The sequence below is a fragment of the Oncorhynchus mykiss genome, chromosome 25 (assembly GCF_057628025.1).
Source record: "Oncorhynchus mykiss isolate SJ-2025 chromosome 25, ASM5762802v1, whole genome shotgun sequence".
NCBI lineage: Eukaryota > Metazoa > Chordata > Actinopteri > Salmoniformes > Salmonidae > Oncorhynchus > Oncorhynchus mykiss.
In genome coordinates, this window is record NC_143046.1 from 63,112,141 (window position 1) to 63,139,521 (window position 27,381).

Sequence of the window (27,381 nt, forward strand, 5' to 3'; positions counted from 1 at the left end):
ACTCCCCAACACTGTTTATATGACATATCAGAACTCTAAAAATGATTTTTACTCGAATGTCTCAAATACTGTAATGTTTAACTTTGACAAATCCTAAACACCACTGAGGGTAGCCTACCGAGGGTAACCTACCGTCTCAGCCAAAGCAATTTTAAACACATGAACACAGGCAAAATAGGTATCCTACATTCAATACATGATGGGTTGAATCGAATCAAATCAAAATGTTTTTTTCAAAATGTATTTATATAGCCCTTCGTACATCAGCTGATATCAAATATTTTACAACCTAGTTCATGAGTTGTCCATAATTCATGAGTTAATGCTTGGAGTCGTCACAGATCGTTTGACATAAAACACTACCTTTCCTTACATTAAGGACGACATTTATGACAAAGTTATTTGTCATTATTAAGCCTTTAACAGTTGAGTTAGAACATTGATGTTAAATCCTGTACGAATTATGGATCTTGGAAAATGCACTAGAAGTGTTAATTATTTTTTATTTTGAACTTTAACTAGGCAAGCCAGTTAAGAACAAATTCTTATTTACAATGATGGCCTACCAAAAGGCCTCCTGCTGGGGCTGTGATTTAAAAAAAAATATATATATATATAGGGCAAAACACACATCAGACGAGAGACACCACAACACTACATAAAGAGAGACCTAAGACAACATAGCATGGTAGCAACACAACATGACAACAACATGGTAGTGTCATGACATTGCCCTGTTGTATGAGGTTTATGACCCCCATAAATACATTTCCCCCTTTTCTCTCCACTCTACAGAATTAACTCTTGGAAAGCCCTTTGTTAACATAGAAAGAGTATGCTAGCGTCAAAAGGTTGGGGAAAGGTACAATATTTCTGTAATCCAACCAGTTGAAAGTGTCTGTTGGTACTTAAAGAATATGATGTCACATCAGTTGGTGTCTGGGACATATCTGATGATAGGACGACATAAATTGTAATTTGGAAAGTCTACATATTCTAGTTATCAGATTCACATGGAATTGTTGTGCAATTTAAATGTTTAAATATTAAACTATTTGTGAAAAGATTAAATGTAATTTTAGCCTCTAAATGAGAATTGTTTTCATAAGTAAACTATGCTCACTCAGTGGCCACGCCCAAGTGAACAGACATTGGAACTATGAAACATGCCCTTCTCTCCCCAATACAAAAGCCCGTTGACGGAAGTCAAACTTAGTTCACGACAATGTGGGGACTGGTGTCCATATACGTTTAAAGGGCTAATTTCGACGTGGAGGTGACGATCAAGGATGAAGGATGAATTTCTACTAGACCAGCCAGAATTCAGCGCGAACTGATTATGGCAAAACGGTATGAACTTTGAACTCTTATTCACTAAAGAAGAAGTGATACATCATAGAAGTCTAGTTATCAGCTGCAGCTGTAAGCGTATGTGGCCTAGGAATCTCCTATGAGAACGACAGGGTACTTCAACGTATCCACTCTACATCATTACGGCCAGAAATATTCTACAAAGGACAAGGGTAATCTCTGCTGGGCAAACCAGTCTTCCATCATCGACCCATCGACCTATCGAAGCGCAGCTCAGTGTAAATATATATCTTGCATTTTCCTTTTTGGAATGGGCGGTTACTAGAATGCATAAGATTCTGTATTAACGTTAGCATAGCTTCTCAAGGTCCGATAGAGACCTACTTCCTTTAGTCCCTCAGTCTTCCCGCTCTTTCTTTCAAACCCAACCCCCTTTCTTTGTGTAACCAGCTGTCATATCGGTTTTGTCCGCTAGGGACTTTTTCTTTTATGACATGATTAGTAATGGATGTATGATCCATCCTGTGTACAGAGGGGCAAAAAAGTATTTAGTCAGACACCAATTGTGCAAGTTCTCCCACTTAAAAAGATGAGAGGCCTGTAATTGTCATCATAGGTACACTTCAACTATGACAGACAAAATGAGAAAAAAAATCCAGAAAATCACATTGTTGGATTTTTAATGAATTTATTTGCAAATTATGGTGGAAAATAAGTATTTGGTCAATAACAAAAGTTTATCTCAATACTTTGTTATATAACCTTTGTTGGCAATGACAGAGGTCAAATGTTTTCTGTAAGTCTTCACAAGGTTTTCACAAACTGTTGCTGGTATTTTGGCCAATTCCTCTATGCAGATCTCCTCTAGAGCAGTGATGTTTTGGGGCTGTTGCTGGGCATCACAGACTTTCAACCCCCTCCAAAGAATTTCTATGGGGTTGAGATGTGGAGACTGGCTAGGCCACTCCAGGACCTTGAAATGCTTCTTACAAAGCCACTCCTTCGTTGCCCGGGCGGTGTGTTTGCGATCATTGTCATGCTGAAAGACCCAGCCACATTTCATCTTCAATGCCCTTGCTGATGGAAGGAGGTTTTCACTCAAAATCTCACGATACATGGCCCCATTCATTCTTTCCTTTACATGGATCAGTCGTCCTGGTCCCTTTGCAGAAAAACAGCCCCAAAGCATGATGTTTCCACCCCCATGCTTCCCAGTAGGTATGGTGTTCTTTGGATGCAACTCAGCATTCTTTGTCCTCCAAACACGACGAGTTGAGTTTTTACCAAAAAGTTATATTTTGGTTTCATCTGACCATATGACATTCTCCCAATCTTCTTCTGGGTCATCCAAATGCTCTCTAGCAAACTTCAGACAGGCCTGGTTATGTACTGGCTTAAGCAGGGGGATACGTCTGGCACTGCAGGGTTTGAGTCCCTCGCGGCGTAGTGTGTTACTGATGGTAGGCTTTGTTACTTTGGTCCCAGCTCTCTGCAGGTCATTCACCGTGTGGTTCTGGGTTTTTGCTCACCGTTCTTGTGATCATTTTGACCCCACGGGGTGAGATCTTGCATGGAGCCCCAGATCGAGGGAGATTATCAGTGGTCTTGTATGTCTTCCATTTCCTAATAGTTGCTCCCACAGTTGATTTCTTCAAACCAAGCTGCTTACCTATTGCAGATTCAGTCTTCCCAGCCTGGTGCAGGTCTACAATTTTGTTTCTGGTGTCCTTTGACAGCTCTTTGGTCTTGGCCATAGTGGAGTTTGGAGTGTGACTGTTTGAGGTTGTGGACAGGTGTCTTTTATACTGATAACAAGTTCAAACAGGTGCCATTAATACAGGTAACGAGTGCCAGACAGAGGAGCCTCTTAAAGAAGAAGTTACAGGTCTGTGAGAGACAGAAATCTTGCTTGTTTGTAGGTGACCAAATACTTATTTTCCACCACAATTTGCAAATAAATTCATTACAAATCCTACAATGTGATTTTCTGGATTTTGTCTGTCATAGTTGAAGTGTACCTATGATGAAAATTACAGGCCTCTCTCATCTTTTTAAGTGAGAGAACTTGCTCAATTGGTGGCTGACAATACATTTTTGCCCCACTGTATATGTGATTATTTAGGTATATCATAAATAATTAAGCCATTTTTTGGATTGATGATTTAACTTGTTAGCCAGGGTTCGTGAAGATAACCAATAATTTTTCGACATTCAGATGAGACTAAATAAGGTGACGATTAATAATTCCCTGCAATTGATATAAAAGATCTTCAGATCTTTAAGAGTTTATTTGGGAGAAAGCACCTCTATAAACACTCTTCTGTGGTGCCCCAGGTTATTAACGAGTTAATTGTTTAATGGTTTAATTAAATCACATAATCAATCAAACATTAGGTAATCGATTTGAAAATAGCCTGTAATATAATTTAATCAGTCTGAAACATGACAGTAGCAACACAACATGGCAGCAGCCCAACATGGTAGCATCACAAAACATCATACAAACATTATTGGGCACAGACAACAGCATAAAGGGCAAGAAGGTAGAGACAACAATACATCACATGAAGCAGCCATAACTGCTAGTAAGAGTGTCCATTATTGAGTCTTTGAATGAAAAGATGGTGATAACTGTCCAGTTTGAGTGTTTGTTGCAGCTCGTTCCAGTTGCTAGCTGCAGTGAACTGAAAGGAGGAGTGACCCAGGGATGTTTGTGCTTTGGAGACCTTTAACAGAATGTGACTGGTAGAACGGGTGGAGGATGAGGGCTGCAGAATATATCTCAGATAGGGGGGAGTGAGGCTTATGAGGGTTTTATAAATAAGCATCAACCAGTGGGTCTTGAGACCGGTATACAGAGGTGACCAGTTTATAGAGGAGTATAGAGTGCAGTGATGTGTCCTATAAGGAGCATTGGTGGCAAATCTGATGGCCGAATGGTAAAGAACATCTAGCTGCTCGAGAGCACCCTTACCTGCCGATCTATAAAGTATGTCACTGTAATCTAGCATGGGTAGGATGGTCATCTGAATCAGGGTTAGTTTGGTAGCTGGGGTGAAAGAGGAGGAGTGATTACGATAGAGGAAATCAAGTCTAGATTTAACCTTAGCCTGCAGCTTTTATATGTGCTGTGAGAAGGACAGTGTACCGTCTAGCCATACTCCCAAGTACTTGTATGAGGTGACTACTTCAAGCTCTAAACCCTCAGAGGTAGTAATCACACCTGTGGGGAGAGGGGCAGTCTTCTTACCAAACCACATGACCTTTGTTTTGGAGGTGTTCAGAACAAGGTTAAGGGCAGAGAAAGCTTGTTGGACACTAAGAAAGCTTTTTGTTGTAGAGCGTTTAACATAAAATCCGGGGAGGGGCCAGCTGAGTATAAGACTGTATCATCTGCATATAAATGGATGAGAGAGCTTCCTACTGCCTGAGCTATGTTGTTGATGAGAAGAGCATGGGGCCTAGGATCGTGCCTTGGGGTACTCCCTTGGTGACAGGTAGTAGCTGAGACTACAGATGTTCTGACTTTATACACTGCACTCTGAGAGAGGTAGTTAGCAAACCAGGCCAAAGACCCCTCAGAGACACCAATCTCATTAGCCGGCACCACAAAAATGGAATGGTCTGCCGTATCAAAAGCTTTGGCCAAGTCAATAAAAATAGCAGCACAACATTGCTTAGAATTAAGGACAATGGTGACATCATTGAGGACCTTTAACCTCTACGGGATCAGTGTCCCCCCCACGGACGGTTGAGCTAACGTGCACTAATGTTATTAGCATGAGGTTGTAAGTAACAACAACATTTCCGAGGACATAGACATATCCGATATGGGCAGAAAGCTTAAATTCTTGTTAATCTAACTGCACTGTCCAATTTACAGTAGCTATTACAGTGAAATAATACCATGATATTGTTTGAGGAGAGTGCACAGTTATGAACTTAAGTGTATTAATAAACCAATTAGCCACATTTGGGCAGACTTGATACAACATTTTGAACAGAAATACAATGGTACATTGGAGCAGTCTAAAACTTTGCACATACACTGCTACCATTTAGTGGGCAAAATCTAAATTGCACCTAAACAGGAATAATACATTGTGGGCTTTCTATTGCATTTCAAAGATGATGGAACAAAAATAAATAAAAAACCTAGTTTGTTTCTTTGTCTTATCTATTACCAGATCTAATGTGTTATTCTCCTACATTAACTTCACATTTCCACAGACTTCAAAGTGTTTCCTTTCAAATGGGATCACGAAGTGGTATCACTTTGCTTCAGGTCCTGAGCTACATTCAGTTAGATTTATGTATGTCATTTTAGGCAAAAATGGAAAAAAGGGTCCGATCCTTTTAAGGTTGCAGTGACACATCCATAACCTGAGCGGAAACCAGATTGCATACCAGGGAGAATACTATGGATATCAAGAAAGCCAAGTCAGTTGATTATTGACATGTTTTTCCAACACTTTTGATAAACAGGGCAAAATAGAAATTGGCCTATAACAGTTAGGATCCCTTTTAAATATACAACGCGTGTGGCTGCCTTCCAAGCAATAGGAACCTACCCGGAGAGGAGAAACAGGTTAAAAAGTTCAGAGATAGGCTTGGCGATGATAGGGGCAGCAACCTTAAAGAAGAAAGGGTCTAAACCATCTGACCCAGATGTTTTTTTTATGGTCAAGTTTAAGGAGCTCCTTTAGCACCTCAGACTCAGTGACCGCCTGCAGGTAGAAACTTTGTAGCGGAACGGGGGAAAAAGAGGGAGGAGCATCAGGGCTAGTCGCAATAGAAGGGTGGTGGGTGATGAGGAAATGTTGGGCGTAACTATGCCTGTGTAAAATGTAATTGTGTTTCACTGTGTAAATAGTTCTCATGGGCACACATCATGTACCAAATTACTTCTAACAAAAGGTCAACCATAGGCCTGCTGTCATTAAGGTATTGTTGTTGGATGGATTGGAAGTGCGTTGCTGTCTAGCTGTAGGCTAGTTGTCTAGTTATGTTGTCGACCATCATCAGGCGATCTAGGAAAGAAAACAAATATATATAGAAAATATTAAGCTAAATAAATGGTCTACTTCTTTTGACCATGGATGGCATGGAGAACACCAATACCTGCAAGCATCTGAAACAAAAAGCATTTAGGGGAGCTAGCGTATCATTCAGGGGAGCTGAGCCCCTCCCCTGACTCCCGTAATTCGCAACATGGTCCCTAACCCCTAGCCTAGCGTTAGCCACCTAGCTTGGAATTTGTAACATATCACATGCTTTGTAAATTCATAACATATTGTACATTTTGCAAATTCGGAACATATTGTACGTTTTGCAAATGTGTAACTTCTTACGAATTCTAATTCAAAACATATCATATGAATTGGATCATGGACATCCACAAATTAATACATACCATACAAAACATAACATATCATATACTAAATGGAGTATCTCTGATATACGTATAGAATAATATGAAATGCTCTGAGACCAGGTTGGTATAAGACAGGTGTGTCTGAAATATTGACTAGTCTTCTCAGCTTAAATTTTCACTCCAGTCTCCTTTTCCCCTTCTGTATCACCTGATTTACTTAACAAAAGATACATCTCAATAGGTGGTTCAGGTATCCTCATGACTTGGGGGGTGGGCCTTTCCCCCTTTGTTTTCTATTGCTCCTCTATAGTTCCTGCAAGCAAGGGTGGTTCAACTGCTTGAATGGCCTTCTCCATGAACTTTGCACTTGTTAACATACAGTGCATTCGGAAAGTATTCATACCCCTTGACTTTTTCCACATTTTGTTAAGTTACAGCCTTATTCTAAAATGTATTCAATTGTCCACCCCCCTCATCAATCTACAAACAGTACCCCATAATCACAAAGTAAAAAAAAAATTAAAATGTTTGCTTCTTTAGAAATGTAGAAAAAAAATGAAATATCACATTTACATGAGTATTCAGACCCTTTACTCAGAACTTAGTTGATGCGCCTTTGGTCGCGACTACAGCCTCAAGTCTTGACACACCTGTATTTGGGAAATTCTTCCATTCTTCTCTGCAGATCCTCTCATGCTCTGTCAGGTTGGATGTGGCGCATTGCTGCACAGCTATCTTCAGGTCTCTCCAGAGATGTTCGATCGGGTTCAAGTCTGGGCTCTGGCTGGGCCACTCAAGGACATTCAGAGACTTGTCCTGAAGCCACTCCTGTGTTTCTTTGGCTGTGGGTCGTTGTCCTGTTAGAAGGTGAACCTTCGCCCAGTCTGAGGTCCTGAGCGCTCTGGAGCAGGTTTTCATCAAGGATCTCTCTGTACTTTGCTCCGTTCATCTTTCCCTCAGTCCTGACTAGTCCCCCACTCCCTGCCACTGAAAAACATCCCCACAGCATGATGCTGCCACCGCCATGCTTCACCGTAGGGATGGTGACAGGTTTCCTCCAGATGTGACGCTTGGCATTCAAGCCAAAGAGTTCAATCTTGGTTTCATCAGACCAGATAATCTTGTTTCTCATGGTCTGAGAGTCTTTTAGGTGCCTTTTGGCAAACTCCAAGCAGGCTGTCATGTGCCTTTTACTGAGGAGTGGCTTCCGTCTGGCCACTCTACCATAAAGGCCTGATTGGTGGAGTGCTGCAGAGATGGTTGTCCTTCTGGAAGGTTCTCCCATCTCCACAGAGGAACTCTGGAACTCTGTCAGTGACCATTGGTTTCTTGGTCATCTCCCTGACCAAGGCCCTTCTCCCCCGATTGCTCAGTTTGGCCGGGTGGACAGCTCTAGGAAGAGTCTTGGTGGTTCCAAACTTCTTCCATTTAAGAATGATGGAGGCCACTGTGTTCTTGGGGACCTTTAATGCTGCACACATTTTTTGGTACCCTTCCCCAGATCTGTGCCTTGACACAATCCTGTCTTGGAGCTCTACGGATAATGCCTTCGACCTCATGGCTTGGTTTTTGCTCTGACATGCACTGTCAACTTTGGGAACTCATATAGACAGGTATAGACAGCCTTTCCAAATCATGTCCAATCAATTGAATTTACCACAGGTGGTAAAGGTGGTAAACAATTAAGTTGTAGATACATCTTAAGTATGATGAATGGAAACAGGATGCACCTGAGCTCACTTACGTAAATAAGCTATTTCGTTTTTTTCTTTTTAATAAATTTGCAAAAATCATTAAAAACCTGTTTTGGGTTTTTCATGGTGGCTTATTGTGTGTAGATTTAATCAATGTTTGAATAAGGCTGTAACAACAAAAATGTGGAAAAAGTGAAGGGGTCTGAATACTTTCTGAATGCACTGTATATCTGATATAGCTAGCTAGTTTTTGTTCTAGTGCAATGTCCATGAAATGTTACAGCCACAACATCAACATGATCATTCATCTGCAGACCAGCAAGGAGGAGAAATTCCTGCTTTGGGTGAGATAGCTAGAACAACATCAACTAGTATGAGGATTCTGTGTTATGCACTATAGCCCGTTACCATATATGTGATTGAATATTATCTGCTGTTGGCTTGTGTGGATGTATGTATGTGTTTTGCAATATAGCTGACTTGAAACTTTGATAACAGTTTCAGGGCCATGGGCCTTTCTCATGATGGAAAAATACAGAGTAGCATGAAGACAGGAACTGTGCAATGAGTTGGGGGGGCACATTCAGAGCGTGGTGTTGCGGGAACAAGCTGTCTTTTTGTTAGATAACAGGAGCCAGGTGCGAGATAACAGTATCGAGCATGAGCGCATGGATGTTCTTCACAGCAACCGTTGCATATCAACTGAAGCGCTTAGGGGGTTAGGACCAGCCTCTGCGCCAACAATCAACGATAGGCTGGGTGAGTCTAAACCACGCCCAGTCTCTACTCTGACAGGCCGGCTCGGAAGTGGAACTATTACTGTCAGAGTATATTTATAATATCTTTGTCAGGAACAAGTCAGTTCTCTGTTTTGCCCTGCGAGGTGGGACAGAGAGCCCGTATATACGAAAATTGCATTTACCACTTATTGCTTAGCTAATAAAAAATACATAGTGTACAATCGGTGACTCAGTGTCATATTTATCCTGATACCAGATTCGAATTGACTCAACTCTAACACTAGTTAGCTACAGTATCAGATAGACAGTTTCTAGGAAAAGCATGGACAGAGCTAGCAGGGAAATTACGTTTTGATTTACAGAAGAAGATTCACCAGTCGCAAAATCTTATTAGATTTGTTCACATATCAAGTTCCATGTTTGCAAGTGTAGTTGCATTTATTCTCAAAATAAGTTACATATTTGCAAATATTTTTTGCAACTACTAAACTAATTATACAGACCCAACTCATATTTTACATGTGCAAATCATACTTTACATGCTTGTGTACTGATAACATTATCTTACCTTCATAATCATATTCCATGTAATGCAAGCGATAACGGTGAGTTGAACTCCACTTAATTATTGTTTTGTGTCACATTCATTTATTTTCTTTTGCGTGTTCCATATTTCTTTAGCCAGCCACAGAGTCGGGGGCGAAATGTACTGTTCATTTGTTGAGGACCAACATCTTGCGTTGAATAGTTTATGAAAGAGGTTGAACTGACTGAATAAAGTGAATCTCCTACACCCTTTTTGCTATTCATAAACCAATCCAACAACGTAGTTAAATGTCCATGGTATTGCATCAAGACACGTAAACTAAAGGTCTTCTTTGTATTTTCCTAGGATTCAAAGCCCATGTCGAGACTTGCAAGTGACCGCTAAAGTGACTCGTCAGTGTAGCCTATTGATGGGTGTTCGCAAATAGAACAGCTCTTTTTGAACGGATCACATGGTGAGAGAGACATTTGGCTCTCTAATTTACATACTGGTAGGCTACTACTGCTTTTTGGCGATTATCTGCATTCCATGAAAATGTTGAATCCTCACTGCAGGAACAATAGGTAGTGAAGAGGGCCTCATTCTGGTCCAAAATGTGATTAGCAGGTTGAAGGTTATAAAAGCTAATGTTGTAATACTTATACAATATGATTAAACATGCAATTTCCTGCAATTCTATATTGTTTCTCAACAGGGAATAGATGTTTTCTTGACAAAACGGTAATATACCACCTTCCCTCAAAGTCCCACCCACAGTGATTTATTGACCGTCTTAAACCCTACCAACTCTGACTCACAAATATCCTGCCCCCTTCCCTGACAATCCCACCTACAGTGATTGATTGAGAGGCCAAACTGTTAGAGATAATTCACTCAATTTACAAAATGACACATTGGTTTCCTTAGCTTAAGTGTTCACAGTAGCGGAGCCAAATACATAATTTGAAGAACAATCATCATTGTGGCAATTCATATCTTTCAGAAAAACTGTAAATATGTGTCACGCCCTAACCATAGAGAGCCCCCTGGGTACTCTATGGTGTATAGGTCAGAGCGTGACTAGAGGGGTTTCTAGCTTTTCTATTTCTATGTTGGTATTTGTGTGATTATTGTTGTCTCTAATTGGGGATCACACTTAAGTTGCCCATTGTTCCCACCTATGTTGTGGGATATTATTTTCAGTTAGTGTCTAAGTGCGCTCTGTACTGGACGTTAGTTTATTCTTTGTTGTTTTTGTTAAGTTTCACTTTGTAATAAAGTATGTGGAACTATACGCACGCTGCGCCTTGGTCCGCTCCTTTCGACAAACGTGACAGAATATCCCACCAAACAAGGACCAAGCAGCGTGCCAGGGAGGAAACAGTGAGTTGGACATGGGAGGAGATTATGGGCGGACACGAAACCCTTCCTTGGCGGGAGTTTCAAAGGAGTATACGAGAACAGCGACGACGACGCGTTCCGCGGCCACAGAAACCCCAAGATTATTTTTTGGGGGGGGCACAAGGGGCGGTCAGCTGAGCAGAGGTGTGTGCCAGAGACCGTCTGGCAGACGATGGAGGAGTTTAATGAGGGATACCGGAGAGAGGTGTTGGCGAGGAGTATGCTGCAGCGTAGGCATGCTGAAGAGTGTGTCATCAGTCCGGTGCCATCTGTGCCTGCTCCACGCACCAGGCCTCCAGTGCGCCTCCTCAGCCCGGTACATTCTGTGTCGGTTCCTCGCAATCGCCCTGAAGAACGTGTCTTCAGTCCGCTGCCACAGAAACCCCAAGATATTTTTTGGGGTGGCACAAGGAGCTGTCGGTCTAGCCGCGGAGAGAGCCAGAGACCGTCGGGGAGTTGATGCAGCAGTTGGAGGAGAGAGAACGGAGAGAGATGTTAGTTAGGTGTATTCTGAACGGCACTCGCCCTGAAGAGCGTGTCATCAGTCTGGTGCCACCTGTGCCCGGCTCCACACACCAGGCCTCCAGTGCGCCTCCCCAGCCCGGTACGTCCTGTGCCGGCTCCCCGCACTTGCTCTGAAGAGCGTGTCATCAGGCTCCACACACCAGGCCTCCAGTGCGCCTCCCCAGCCCGGTACGTCCTGTGCCGGCTCCCTGCACTCGCTCTGAAGAGCGTGTCATCAGTCCTGTGCCGGCTCCACGCACCAGGCTTCCAGTGCACCTCCCCAGCCCGGTACGTCCTGTGCCGGCTCCCCGTACTCGTCCACCAGTGCGAGTGTACAGTCCGGAGTCTCCAGCGACGGTTCACGATCCGGAGCTTCCAGCGACGGTCCACGGTCCGGAGCTTCCAGCGACGGTCCACGGTCCGGAGCTTCCAGCGCCGGTGCCCAGTCCAGGCACGGCGTCCAGTCCCGCTCCATGGCCGGAGCCTTCCTCTGCTTCGGTGCTCAGTCCAGGCTTGAGGGCCAGATCCGTGGTCTGAGTGGGGGCTACGTCCCGCACCGGAGCCGCCACCGACGCTAGTTGCCCACCCTAACCATCTAGGTTCAGGTTTTTGCAGTCGGATTCCACACCTTTGGGGGGGGGGGGGAGGGGGGGGGGGCTGGGTATAGGTCAGGGGGGGTTTCTAGAGTTTCTATTTCTATGTTGGTACAGTGCCTTGCGAAAGTATTCGGCCCCCTTGAACTTTGCGACCTTTTGCCACATTTCAGGCTTCAAACATAAAGATATAAAACTGTATTTTTTTGTGAAGAATCAACAACAAGTGGGACACAATCATGAAGTGGAACGACATTTATTGGATATTTCAAACTTTTTTAACAAATCAAAAACTGAAAAATTGGGCGTGCAAAATTATTCAGCTCCCTTAAGTTAATACTTTGTAGCGCCACCTTTTGCTGCGATTACAGCTGTAAGTCGCTTGGGGTATGTCTCTATCAGTTTTGCACATCGAGAGACTGAATTTTTTTCCCATTCCTCCTTGCAAAACAGCTCGAGCTCAGTGAGGTTGGATGGAGAGCATTTGTGAACAGCAGTTTTCAGTTCTTTCCACAGATTCTCGATTGGATTCAGGTCTGGACTTTGACTTGGCCATTCTAACACCTGGATATGTTTATTTTTGAACCATTCCAATGTAGATTTTGCTTTATGTTTTGGATCATTGTCTTGTTGGAAGACAAATCTCCGTCCCAGTCTCAGGTCTTTTGCAGACTCCATCAGGTTTTCTTCCAGAATGGTCCTGTATTTGGCTCCATCCATCTTCCCATCAATTTTAACCATCTTCCCTGTCCCTGCTGAAGAAAAGCAGGCCCAAACCATGATGCTGCCACCACCATGTTTGACAGTGGGGATGGTGTGTTCAGGGTGATGAGCTGTGTTGCTTTTACGCCAAACATAACGTTTTGCATTGTTGCCGAAAAGTTCAATTTTGGTTTCATCTGACCAGAGCACCTTCTTCCACATGTTTGGTGTGTCTCCCAGGTGACACTTTTTATGGATATCTTTAAGAAATGGCTTTCTTGCCACTCTTCCATAAAGGCCAGATTTGTGCAATATACGAGTGATTGTTGTCCTATGGACAGAGTCTCCCACCTCAGCTGTAGATCTCTGCAGTTCATCCAGAGTGATCATGGGCCTCTTGGCTGCATCTCTGATCAGTCTTCTCCTTGTATGAGCTGAAAGTTTAGAGGGACGGCCAGGTCTTGGTAGATTTGCAGTGGTCTGATACTCCTTCCATTTCAATATTATCGCTTGCACAGTGCTCCTTGGGATGTTTAAAGGTTGGGAAATCTTTTTGTATCCAAATCCGACTTTAAACTTCTTCACAACAGTATCTCGGACCTGCCTGGTGTGTTCCTTGTTCTTCATGATGCTCTCTGCGCTTTTAACGGACCTCTGAGACTATCACAGTGCAGGTGCATTTATACGGAGACTTGATTACACACAGGTGGATTGTATTTATCATCATTAGTCATTTAGGTCAACATTGGATCATTCAGAGATCCTCACTGAACTTCTGGAGAGAGTTTGCTGCACTGAAAGTAAAGGGGCTGAATAATTTTGCACGCCCAATTTTTCAGTTTTTGATTTGTTAAAAAAGTTTGAAATATCCAATAAATGTCGTTCCACTTCATGATTGTGTCCCACTTGTTGTTGGTTCTTCACAAAAAAATACAGTTTTCTATCTTTATGTTTGAAGCCTGAAATGTGGCAAAAGGTCGCAAAGTTCAAGGGGGACGAATACTTTCACAAGGCACTGTATTTGTATGGTTCCCAATTAGAGGCAGCTGATTATCATTGTCTCTAATTGGGGATCATACTTAAGTTGCCCATTGTTCCCACCTATGTTGTGGGATATTATTTTCAGTTAGTGTCTAAGTGCGCTCTGTATTGGACGTTAGTTTATTCCTTTTTGTTAAGTTTCACTTTGTAATAAAGTATGTGGAACTATACGCACGCTGCGCCTTGGTCCGCTCCTTTCGACGAACGTGACAATATGAATTGAGTCTCAAGAGATGACCGGTTTAATGTTAAAGGTTCTCTTACTTAGAAAATAATCCTTATCATCTAGGCCTAGGCGATGTCCAAACTTCACAGGCCGGCACTTCCTGGCTGACTACTTTTTCTATTTGGCTGGCTACTAAATATACTGTGCTGGGCTCTACTGTACTGTGCTGTCCAAACTTGTGAAGCATAGATATCTATGATTGGTTCAGATTTGGTCCAGTCTGGAATGAATCTGAACCAATCATAGATGTCTATGTTTGGGCCAAATCCAGGCCGGTCTAGACCAGATGTTGGTGGATGTTGAAATCAAGGCTGGACCGGACCAAATCTGATCCAATTATAGACGTGTGTGTTTGGTCTGTGAACGTTGAAATCAATGCCAGAGCCAACATGGACATTGGTGTTGGACGGCGCTCACTGGGAATACACATTTCCCAAAAAGGACACAATAAATAAATTATTATTATTCATGACCTGAGTGCAAACCCATTATGTTCTGATCCACAGCTGCATGCTGGATAGCCAAAATAACCCTGGTGGCTCTGTTTCTCACCCCCAGAACTGATTGTGCCCTCCGCTTCTCCCTCAGCGCCTTCCAGTTTACCCCTCTAACCCAGACACACCGGTGAGCATGGAAAGAGAAATTCATTGAATTTCAATCACTCTCTGGACTTTTCTGTTGCATATATGCAATAGACAGTGTTCTTTATTGTAAAGAATAAAGCAAATTGCAGCCTTTAAAATAATTGACATGAATTGGTCAATTTCTTGTATCAAAGGTAATCTTTAAATCTCCTCTTGGTCTTCCTTCACTGCATATGACATCAGAGGACCCCGGCCCCATGCACAACTCATGCACCTACCGAGCGAACGGGTATGCTGACGCAAGGTAAATGTTGCACTCTAGGAAATGTACACACCGTACACACCTTTCATGCACTAACACTTGCCTGTTCTTACTAGCACTGACTTTGGTGATGGCTGCTTTATTGAGGGACATTTTACTTACTATGACTGTGAGATGTGGTTGTCTCACCTATAAACCTTAAGATGAATGCACTAACTGTAAGTCGCTCTGGATGAGTGTTTGCTAAATTCCCGAAAATGTAAATGTAAGGCTCTGACTCCCGTATGTGGAGATCTCTCATGGAAGAGGATTCCCTATGTGACTGCTGTGACTCTGTCAAGTGTGCTCCCTCTCTGGCCTCTAGGTCACCAGGCTGCTCTTTAGGGCGCACACCCATCACCAGCGTTACGCGCATAATGACACTCACCTGGACTCCGTCACCTCCTTGATTACCTGCCCTTTATATGTCACTCCTTTTGGTTTTTTCCCCAGTCGTCATTGTTGCTGTTTCATGTCGGTGTGCTGTTCGTTTTTCTTGTTGTGTTCGTTTATTTATTAAATGTATTCACTCCCTGAATTTGCTTCCCGTCTCTCAGCGTACATCGTTACAGACTCCAAATGTGTGACGTCCAAACCCAAAAGAGCTATTATGGATGGTGAGTGACTGTCAACCTAACAACCCATAATCACACTGCCTCTGTTTGGTTTGGGTAAACAGCACTGACATGTTCCTTGTGCTCAAATAAGCCATGGGACTAAGTGATTTGTAGGGAGTAGTGATGATAAGACCTCCTGTGGTGATAACACCTCTAACCCTGTTTATTTCCATATCCTTTAGGGTTTGCCAGCATTGGGCTTCTGCTGCTCTCAGATCAGCTATCCACACCAAAGGGAGGTTTCCTACCAGTCAGTCCCTCACTGGTCACTGACGATGATGAAGATGTTGTCTGGTGTGACATCAAAATGGATGGGAAGATGGATGAGTGTGACAACCCAGAGGATATACTGGAACCTTTGATGTGGAGAATTATCGTGACAAGGAAGAGCTGTGCTACACTCGCTCCACGGAAAAAGAACAACATTTAGAGGAGGATGAAGCCGTGCCCTTAGAGGGTGAGGAGTCAGACGTGGTTCAGATGGTATTTAGAAAGGGGAAGATATGACGGGACACATGGGTCGGGTATGAGGGATTTAGAGTTGATAAGGGGACAAGGTCAGGGTTTAGAGCTGAGGAGGGGGTAGAGTTTAAAGAGAGAAGGAGGGATCAGTGTTGATAGAGGAGGAGGCCTGTGTGAGGGAATGAAGAGACCTCACCTGGGATCAGGGATGGGGAAGAAGTCCGTATCACAGGAAGAGGTGCTTTCACAGTCCATGAAGGAATATGGATTTTGGGTGGGCGAGGAGCAGCTACTGGATAAGGGGAAGGAAGGAAGAGAGCAGGCTGTGGGGAGATCTTGGCTGATTATGCGTGGCCTGCTTGGCCAAACACGACTCCAACACCATCATTAAGTTTGCTGACGACACAACAGTGGTAAGCCTGATCACCGGCAACGATGAGACCCCTATAGGGAGGAGGTCAGAGAACTGGCAGTGTGGTGCCAGGACAACAGCATCTTCCTCAATATGAGCAAGACAAAGGAGCTTATCATGGACTTCAGGAAAAGGCGGGCCGAACAGGCCCATATTAACATCGATGGGGCTGTAGTGATCGGGTCCAAACAAAATATCATGGTCCAAACACACCAAGACAGTTATGAAGAGGGCACAACAAAACCTTTTCCACCTCAGGAGACTCAAAAGATTTGGCATGGGTCCCCATATCCTCAAAAAGTTATACAGCTGCACCATCAAGAGCATCCTGACCAGTTGCATCACTGCCTGGTATTGCAACTGCTCGGCATCTGACCGTAAGGCGCTACAGAGGGTAGTGCGTACGTCCCAGTACATCACTGGGGCCAAGCTTCCTGACATCCAGGACCTATATAATAAGGCGGTGTCAGAGGAAAGCTCGTAAAAATGTCGGAGACCCCAGTCACCCAAGTCATAGACGGGTTTCTTTGCTACCGCACGGCAAGCAGTACCGGAGCTCCAAGTCTAGGACCAAAAGGCTCCTTAACAGCTTCTACCCCCAAGCCATAAGACTGCTGAACAATTAATCAACTGGTCACCGGACTATTTACATTGACCCCCGCCCCCCCATTAGTTTTGCACACTGCTGCTATTCGCTGTTTATTATCTATGCATAGTCACTTCACCCCTACCTACATGTACAAACTAACCTGTACCCCTGCACACTGACTCGGTACCCCCTGTATATAGCCTCGTTATTTTATTGTTACTTTCCATTATTTTTTACTTTAGTTTATTTGGTAAATATTTTCTTAACTCTTCTTGAACTGCACTGTCGGTTAAGGGCTTGTAAGAAAGCATTTCACGGTAATGTCTACACTTGTTGCATTCGGTGCATGTGACAACTAACGTTTGATTTGATTATGATGAACTGGTAGAGACCGGGATTGTTGGTGGAATAGACTTGCCCGGGTTTGGCGTTTCAAGTGGCGGTAGGGTCCGTGAGAGACCATACAGTGGTTCATTTAACACCATAGACTTCTATTCCACTGTACACCTGACTCATTTTAAGTAAAAACAAAATTGAAATAAAGTCAATACAACTCCTCTAAAATTTTTAAGACAAATGGATTTGGTTAGGATATTTTCCTGATAAATAATACTTTCTGAACGAACAGCTATGAAGGAAGCAAAGTATGTTTAGCTAAACTAAGAACAGTAATTTCCTTGCCCTTGGAATGTTGATAAGGTTCCTTGCCCTTGGAATGTTGATAAGCCTCTTTACAGTCATCAATCGATACCATTATTTTCCCAGTCAGACAATTGGCCTCAATATTTGCTTGTACACCCTATGACTAGCTTAATGGGTGTTAAAGTGCAATATTGTTTCAACCACAACTCTTATGATGGGATAACAAACCACGTGTAGATAAGTGGTCTCCACAATATCCCCACTAAGTGCTTCATAAGTGCCATAATAAAATTACTATGTGTGTACTATATAGGTACAGTAGGCTATGCATAACCGTTGTCACATTCCATTAACGTGACATGAAGAGACGGTTGGTCTGAAAGGTGAGTGAGTCCTACAGGAGCTCCCGAGTGGCCCAGCGGTCTAAGGCACTGCATCTCAGTGCTAGAGGCGTCACTACGGACCCTAGTTCAATTCCAGGCTGTATCACAACTGGCTGTGATTGGGAGTACCATAGGGTGGTGCACAGTTGTCCGGGTTAGGGTTTGGCCGAGGTAGGCCGTCATTGTAAAGAAGAATTTGTTCTTAACTGACTTGCTTGGTTAAGTAAAATACAATCACTGTACCTTTTAACTGGATATATTGTACATCTATTGTACATTCACTATAAGAATTCAGTTTTAACAACCTTTACTGAGACGCAGCTAGTCAATGATGCACTTAATCCATACATTTAAATAAATATGTATTATTCCACTTTTTGTCTCTTTCTCTGAATAAATACATTGGCAACCATTTCTGTGTTTGAGAAGAAACTAAGTAGCACCCACATTTACATGGTGAACTATAAAGTACTATGGCAGTAACTCCTTGGAAAGATACTACGGGCTGTATTGCAAACACTGGCAATAATCATGTCGACGCCATAGATCCATTCATTATATATTCCTAAATGTCTTGTCTTTTTCTCCGTTATAAAGTACATTAAAAGGCGTTTGTGATGACTTATGCGCCTGATGGTGTTTTGTAGACAGGTGATGGTTTCTCCGATGGCCATGGCACGTAATTTCTCAGTGCTGGCATTAATAGTACAAACAACAGCAGTACAAATGTCACTATAGGAACAAGAATTGTCCATCTCTTCTTGTTGTCTCCAGAAATTCTGCCTTTTTCTACTGACGACCTCTCATTTGCTGTGAACAGAAATGTAGGACATTGTGATTATACTGTATGTCTAAACAACTGAACTCTACTTCTCTCTCTTGCTCGCTCGCGCTCTCTCTCCTCTCTCTCTCTCGTTCAGTAAAGAGGCAATGTCAAGTGTTTTTCAAATCCAGGATATTGTCTATGTACCTGAGTGAAGTGTGATCTCTCTCCTGATCTCCTGTCCCAGGGCCTTGTTCTTTAAGACGAAGGTGATGGTCTCGTTGACTTGTCCCTGTAGATTTAATGTACTGAACACAGTGTATAGACCCTGTGTGTCCTCTGAGATGTTTGTGACTGTGTTATTGGTGACATCATCACCGCTGTCATCCAGCCAATGCACTGAGGGTCGCGGGTACCCTCCCTGCGAGGTCAAGAGTAGCTCCACATCTCTTGAAGATGCTGTGAACTTCAGGTGTGGCTCAGGGTAGTATGCTGAAATAAGAGGCAATGGACACAGTTTAATGGCATGAAATAATATACAAGTATCTCAGTAAGCATTATACAGTACATCACAAGGAACCCTAATTAGTGTGTCAAATTACAAATTTTCTAGTACATCAGTAAATTCTCAGTCCACAAATTAGAAAACCATGTTTAATGTGGTATCACACCTGCTAATTTCAGGGCAAAGGTTTTCGTCTTACTGCCCAGCAGTGTGCTCACGGAGCAGGTATAGTCTCCTTTGTCCCCCAGGTTGGTACGGTCCAGCCTGAGAGAGGCATTACCCCTCTTCATCTCAGAGTGGTACAGGCTGGTTCTGTTGGTATAGTGACTGCTCTGTCTGTCCAGTTGGTCCTGTCCGTGGTAGAAACTGTGTATCACCTCCAGGCCTCTCTGCCATGTTATCACACTGTTGTCCAGGTCCCAGGCCTTTCCCACAGGAAAGCTGCAGTCTAGGACCACATACTGCCCCACGATGGCAAGTTGAGGCTCACGAGGAACACTGATCTCAAATTCAACTATAGACAGAGGGACACAGACAATCTTACTACCCCATCTAAGAGATGGCATGATTACAGTGACCCTTTCTATTAGATACATGACTCATTACATTAAAGTAGTTAGTCACGATTGACCGTAAAAGAAGGTGTACCATGGAAGTGTCTTACCAGAATAGGATGCCTTGATGATGAGGAGAGAAACAAAACATATTTGAGTGACCCAGGATTTCCAGCTCATGACAGAGTTCACTGTATTTAACTAGTATCAAATTCAAGTAAGTCCTTCAATGAATCGGTAGCAGTCCAGGAACTAGTGTCTTATAAAGTGTCTTGAAGAATGACTGAACTATTGATCTACGTCATCTACTGTACTTTTCACATTTTCTTCACACCTTGGCTGCACCCTCTAACAGGTTTCATGACGTTTCATTGTATTCCTTAAAAGGTAGCGTTTCCTGTATGACTTCTCTTCTCAGTTATTGCTGTAAATCAAGATTCAACTGTCACGTTCTGACCTCTATTTCTGTTGTTTTGTATTTATTTAGTATGGTCAGGGCGTGAGTTGGGGGGGCAGTCTATGTTTGTTTTTCTATGTTTTGGATTCATGTATTTTGGGTTAATACGTGTGTGTTATTTTCTCCGATAATATTTTGATCCTGTGTTGGATTATTTCACCCTGCATATTTGGGTTGACCGTGTTTGGTTTTCGGAGAATAAATAACTATCGACTCACTGTAACCTGCTCTCTGCGCCTGATTCCACCCACCTTGATATTACGTGACAGAATCACCCACCAACAAAGGACCAAGCGGCGTGGTAGAAAACAGCGACGACAGCAGCAGCAGCAGCAACAACAACAGCGGCCGGTATCACAGGACTCCTGGACATGGGAGGAGATACTGAACGGAGAGGGACCCTGGGCACAGGCTGGGGAATATCGCCGCCCCAAAGCAGAGCTGGAGGCAGCGAAAGCTGAGCGGCGGCGATATGAGGAGGCAGCACGGCAGTGCGACAGGTACGAGAGACAGCCCCAAAAATTTTTTGGGGGGGGCACACGAGGGGTGGAGCTAAGCCAGGTAGCAGACCTGCGCTCACCCCTCGTGCTTATTATAAGCAGCGCGATACTGGGCAGGCACCGTGTTATGCGGTTAAGCGCACGGTGTCGCCAGTACGTGTCCATAGCCCGGTGCGCTATAGGACAGCCCCCCGAGAGTGTCATGCGAGTGCGGGCATCGAGCCAGGGCGTATGGTACCTGCTCAGCGGGTCTGGTCGCCGGTACGCAGTTTTGGTCCAGGGTATCCTGCGCCGGCTCTGCGTGCTGTGTCTCCGGGGCGCTGGGAGGGTGCAGTGCGTCCTCTGCCTGCGCTCCGCTCGTGCCGGGCGAATGTGGGAATGGAGCCGAAGGGAGAGGTGCGTGTAGTAAGCACTAGATCTCCCGTGCTTACCCACAGCCCGGTTCAACCTGTGCCTGTACTCCGGACGGTCCGGGCTAGAGTGGTTATCCAGCCTGGGGAGGTGGTGCCAAGGTTGCGCACCAGAGCTCCAGTGCTCCCCCACAGCCCGGTCCTTCAGGTGCCTCCTCCTAACCCCAAGCCTCCTGAAGGGCTCCCCAGCCTGGTGGTACCTGTGGCAGCCCCACGCACCAGGCTGTCTCTCTGTCTCCTCCCTGCAGGTGGTCCTGTCTGTCCGGCGCCGCTGCCGGAGTCTCCCGCCTGTCCGGCGCCTCTGCCGGAGCCTCCCGCCTGTCCGGCGCCGCTGCCGGAGCCTCCCGCCTGTCCGGCGCCGCTGCCGGAGCCTCCCGCCTGTCCGGCGCCGCTGCCGGAGCCCCTCTGCCCAGAGCAGCTGTCTCTCTGTCCCGAGCAGCTGTCTCTCTGTCCCGAGCAGCTGTCTCTCTGTCCCGAGCAGCTGTCTCTCTATCCCGAGCAGCTGTCTCTCTGTCCCGAGCAGCTGTCCCTCTGTCCCGAGCAGCTGCCCCTCTGTCCAGTGGGGTCATTGAGAGGGGTGGTCATGCTGAGAAAGCCACGGAGGCGGACAATAAGGCGGACTAAGACAATGATGAGGTGGGGTCCGCGTCCCGCGCCAGAGCCGCCACCGCGGACAGACGCCCACCCAGACCCTCCCCTATAGGTCAAGGTTTTGCGGCCGGAGTCCGCACCTTTGGGGGGGGGTACTGTCACGTTCTGACCTCTATTTCTGTTGTTTTGTATTTATTTAGTATGGTCAGGGCGTGAGTTGGGGGGGCAGTCTATGTTTGTTTTTCTATGTTTTGGATTCATGTATTTTGGGTTAATACGTGTGTGTTATTTTCTCCGATAATATTTTGATCCTGTGTTGGATTATTTCACCCTGCATATTTGGGTTGACCGTGTTTGGTTTTCGGAGAATAAATAACTATCGACTCACTGTAACCTGCTCTCTGCGCCTGATTCCACCCACCTTGATATTACGTGACATCAACCCCATTATATTTTGATCCTCATTTTTTTTTTTTTTACAGCCCCCAACAGAGATGCGTCCATTATTGTAAAAACGATTAAGAATTCTCTGTTGTGCAGACATACAGTTGAAGTCAGAAGATTACACTTAGGTTGGAGTCATTAAAACTCGTATTTCAACCACACCACAAATTTCTTGTTAACAAACTATAGTTTGGCAAGTCGGTTAGGACATCTACTTTGTGCATGACACAAGTAATTTTTCCAACAATTGTTTACAGACAAATTATTTAACTTATAATTCACTGTATCACAATTCCAGTGGGTCAGAAGTTTACATACACGAAGTTGACTGTGCCTTCAAACAGCTTGGAAAATTCCAGAAAATTATGTCATGGCTTTAGGAGCTTCTGAAAGGCTAATTTACATAATTTGAGTCAATTGGAGGTGTACCTGTGGATGTATTTCAAGGCCTACCATCAAACTCAGTGCATCTTTGCCTGACCTCATGGGAAAATCAAAAGAAATCAGACAAAAAAATTGTAGACCTCCACAAGTCTGGTTCATCCTTGGGAGCAATTTCCAAATGCCTGAAGGTACCACCTTCATCTGTACAAACAATAATACGCAAGTATAAACACCATGGGAACACGCAGCCGTCATACCGCTCAGGAAGGAGAGGCGTTCTGTCTCCTAGAAATGAACGTACTTTGGTGCGAGAAGTGCAAATCAATCCCAGAACAACAGCAAAGGACCTCGTGAAGATTCTGGAGGAAACAGATACAAAAGTATCTATATCCACAGTTAAACGAGTCCTATATCGACATAACCTGAAAGGCTACTCAGCAAGGAAAAAGCCACTGCTCCAAAACCGCCATAAAAAAGACAGACTACGATTTTCAACTGCACATGGGGACAATGATCATACTTTTTTTTTTAGAAATGTCCTCTGGTCTGATGAAACAAAAATAGAACTGTTTGGCCATAATGACCATCATTATGTTTGGAGGAAAAAGGGGGGGGGTCTTGCAAGCCGAAGAATACCATCCCAACTGTGAAGCACGGGGGTGGCAGCGTCATGTTGTAGGGGTTCTTTGCTGCAGGAGGGTCTGGTGCACGTCACAAAGTAGATGGCATCATGAGGAAGGGAAATTGTGGATAGATTGAAGCAGCATCTCAAGACATCAGTCAGGGCATAAAGCTTGGTCGCAAATGGGTCTTCCAAATAGACAATGACCCCAAGCATACTTTCAAAGTTGTGGCAAAATGGCTTAAGGCAAACAAAGTCAAGGTATTGGAGTGGACATCACAAAGCCCTGACCTCAATCATATAGAAAATGTGTGTGCAGAACTGAAAAAGTGTAGGCGAGCAAGGAGGCTTACTAACCTGACTCAGTTACACCAGCTCTGTCAGGAGGAATGAGCCAAGATTCACCCAACCGATTGTGGGAAGCTTGTGGAAGGCTACCCGAAACATTTGATCCAAGTTCAACAATTTAAAGGCAATGCTACCAAATACTAATTGAGTGCATGTAAACTTCTGACCCACTGAGAATGTGATGAAAGAAATAACAGCTGAAATAAATCATTCTCTCTAATATTATTCTGACATTTCACATTCTTAAAATAAAGTGGTGTTCCTAATTGACCTAAGACAGGGAATTTTTACTAGGATTAAATGTCAGGAATTGTGAAAATCTGAGTTAAAATGTGTTTGGCTAAGGTGTATGTAAACTTCCGACTTCAACTGTACACCTATTCATGTCGGAACATGTTTCTTTCATTCGAACTAGACAAACACACCCTCCCAGTTTTGTTGGAAGCTCAGTAACCATGACAAATAAACATCTGGCCTTGCAACTCAACATAAATTAGCTTTGTACCACTAAATACCCAGGAGACAAATGAAATATGAACAGCATATTGGCTACAGTTGAAGTCGGAAGTTTACATACATTTAGGTTGGAGTCATTAAAACTTGTTTTTCAACTACTCCACAAATTTCTTGTTAACAAGCTATCGTTTTGGCAAGTCGGTTAGGACATCTACTTTGTGCATGACACAAGTCATTTTTCCAACAATTGTTTACAGACAGATTATTTCACTTGTAATTCACTGTATCACAATTCCAGTGGGTCAGAAGTTTACATACACTAAGTTGACTGTGCCTTTAAACAGCTTGGAAAATTCCAGAAAATGATGTCATGGCTTTTGAAGCTTCTGATAGGCTAATTGACATTATTTGAGTCAATTGGAGGTGGATGTATTTAAAGGCCTGCCTTCAAACTCAGTGCGTCTTTGCTTGACATCATGGGAAAATATAAAGAAATCAGCCAAGACCTCAGAAAAGTAATTGGAGACCTCCACAAGTCTGGTTCATCATTGGGAGCAATTTCCAAATGCCTGAGGGTACCATGTTCATCTGTACAAACAATAGCACGCATGTATAAACACCATGGGACCACGCAGCCATCATATCGCTCAGGAAGGAGACGTGTTCTGTCTCCTAGAGATGAACGTACTTTGGTGCAAAAGGTGCAAATCAATCCCAGAACAACAGCAAATGACTTTGTGAAGATGCTGGAGGAAACAGATACAAAAGTATCTATATCCACAGTAAAACAAGTCCTATATCGACATAGCCTGAAAGGTCCCTCAGCAAGGAAGAAGCCACTGCTCTCCAAAACCACCATAAAAAAGCCAGACTACGGTTTTGGCAGAGCTGAAAAAGCGTGTGCGAGCAAGGAGGCCTACAAACCTGACTCAGTTACACCAGCTCTGTCAGGAGGAATGGGCCAAATTTCACCCAACTTATTGTAGGAAGCTTGTGGAAGGCTACCCGAAACGTTTGACCCAAGTTAAACAATTTGAAGGCAATGCTACCAAATACTAATTGAGTGTATGTAAACTTCTGACCCACTGGGAATGTCATGGAATAAATAAAAGCTGAAATAAATCATTCTATCTACAATTATTCTGACATTTCACATTCAATATAGTGGTGATCCTAATTGACCTAAGACAGGGATTTTTTTTACTAGGATTCAGGAATTGTGAAAATCTGAGTTTAAATGTATTTGGCTAAATTGTATGTAAACTTCCGACTTCAACTGTATATGAATTTACATCCAACTAAGAGCAAGTGGACAAATAACAGCTTGGACTGACGAAACGTTTGACATTAAGCATACTGACATATACCATTGTCAATCTCAATGTCATCTTCTGCTTCAGTTATGTTGAGTCAACACATAGATGTGTCAAAGACATACATACAACTTTGTTTAAAAAAAACATGACTGGATTATGACTCATCACCTGTGACACCAGCACATGACAAACTCATGTGAACCAAGACATGCTGAAAATAAAATACAATTCTGGGTAATACCTTGAAGCAGGAGTTTTTGGTTGATACTGTAGGACCCTTTCAGCTTTCAAAAAGACCCCCTGCTCAATAAAATAACATTTAGCATCGATTCCATGGGATTTTTCTCTCTTTTTTTATCTAAAAATTACAGTTAACAGTGAATGAGTTGAGAGTCCACTCCCTCCCACCACCAGTAATCAGATACAACTGGATACAATGTGCACCCATGGCAACACATTTAGATAAGAATGTGAACAGACCAGCTAGTCTGGTTCCAGATCTGTTTGTTCTCTTCCCAATGCCATTGGTTTCATTGTCAAGCCAACCACCATCCTCTATTCTTCATTGTTTTGTTTGAAAAAAACTACAATATTATAGCAGTTTCAACAAACTTCTAAACCTACTTACAAGAGACAGAGCTAATCTGAGATGCAACTAATCCACAGAATTAGGGATTTGTTATACGAATAAATAACTATTTATTTTACATTTACAGTACATACAGAAAGTGCTGCAGAGATGGTTGTCTTTCTGGAAGGTTCTGCCATATCCACAGTGGAACTCTGGAACTCTGTCAGAGTGACCATTGGGTTCTTGGTCACCTCCCTGACCAAGGCCCTTCTCCCCTGATTGCGCAGTTTGGCTGGGCGGACAGCTCTAGGAAGAGTCTTGGTGGTTCCAAACTTATTCCTTTTAAGAATGATGAAGGCCACTGTGTTCTTGGGGACCTTCAATGCTGCACACATTTTTTAGTACCCTTCCCCAGATCTGTGCATCGAACAAAATCCTGTCTCGGAGCTCTACGGACAATTCCTTCGACCTCATGGCTTGGTTTTTGCCCAAACATGCACTGTCAACTGTGGGACCTTATATTTAAAAATAATAATTTATACTTTTATTTAACTAGGTAAGTCAGTTAAAAACACATTCTTAATTACAGTGACGGCCTTTCAGGGAACAGTGGGTTAACTGCCTTGTTCATGGGCAGAACAACAGATTTTACCTTGTCAGCTCAGGGATTCAATCCAGCAACCTTTCGGTTACTGGTCCAATGCTCTAACCACTAAGCTATCTGCTGCCCCACATATAGACAGGTGTGTGACCGGATTGTCAAGGCACAGATCTGGGAAAGGGTACCAAAACATTTCTGCAGCATTAAAGTTCCCCAAGAACACAGTGGCCTCCATCATTCTTAAATGGAAGAAGTTTGGAACAACCAAACCTCCTTGAGTGGCCCAGCCAGAGCCCGGAATTGAACCCAATCGAACATCTCTGGAGAGACCTGAAACAAGCTGTGCAGCTACGCTCGCCATCCAACCTGACAGAGCTTGAGAGGATCTGCAGAGAAGAATGGGAGAAACTCCACAAATACAGGCGTTCCAAGCTTGTAGCGTCATACCCAAGAAGACTCGAGGCTCTAATCGCTGCCAAATGTTCTTTAACAAAGTTCTGAGTAAAGTGTCTGAATACTTATGAAAATGTGATATTTCAGTTTTGTATTTTTAATACCTTTGCAAAAATGTCTACTAAATACCTGCTTTTGCTTTGTCATTGTGGGGTATTGTGTGTAGATTGATGAGGGGGAAAAAACAGTTGAATCAATTTTAGAATAAGGCCGTAACGTAATAAAATGTGGAAAAAGTCAAGGGGTCTGAATACTTTCCGAATGCACTGTATATATACAGTATCTATCAAAAGTTTGGACACAG

General features: G+C 43.6%; 1 protein-coding gene across 1 annotated transcript; it reads right to left on the reverse strand.

Moving 5' to 3' along the window:
• Positions 1–18,451: 18,451 nt before the first annotated feature.
• LOC110505454 (CD276 antigen) lies at positions 18,452–20,209 on the reverse strand. The gene is made up of 4 exons (XM_021584681.3): positions 20,035–20,209; positions 19,537–19,884; positions 19,073–19,357; positions 18,452–18,912 (listed from the first exon to the last, which is right to left on the reverse strand). The coding sequence occupies exons 1-4, from the start codon at positions 20,102–20,104 to the stop codon at positions 18,725–18,727; spliced, it is 891 nt and encodes a 296-aa protein (XP_021440356.1). The 5' UTR covers positions 20,105–20,209; the 3' UTR covers positions 18,452–18,724.
• Positions 20,210–27,381: the final 7,172 nt, after the last annotated feature.

What these genes read in the sequence shown, in the direction of transcription:
- LOC110505454 (XM_021584681.3), bottom strand. Translation starts at nt 20,104, where the DNA reads ATGAGCTGGAAATCCTGGGTCACTCAAATATGTTTTGTTTCTCTCCTC. An exon ending in CATCAAGGCATCCTATTCTG is followed by an intron (nt 19,885 to 20,034) that starts GTAAGACACTTC and finishes CTCTGTCTATAG; the next exon opens with TTGAATTTGAGATCAGTGTT. An exon ending in AGAGATCACACTTCACTCAG is followed by an intron (nt 18,913 to 19,072) that starts GTACATAGACAA and finishes TTCTGTTCACAG; the next exon opens with CAAATGAGAGGTCGTCAGTA.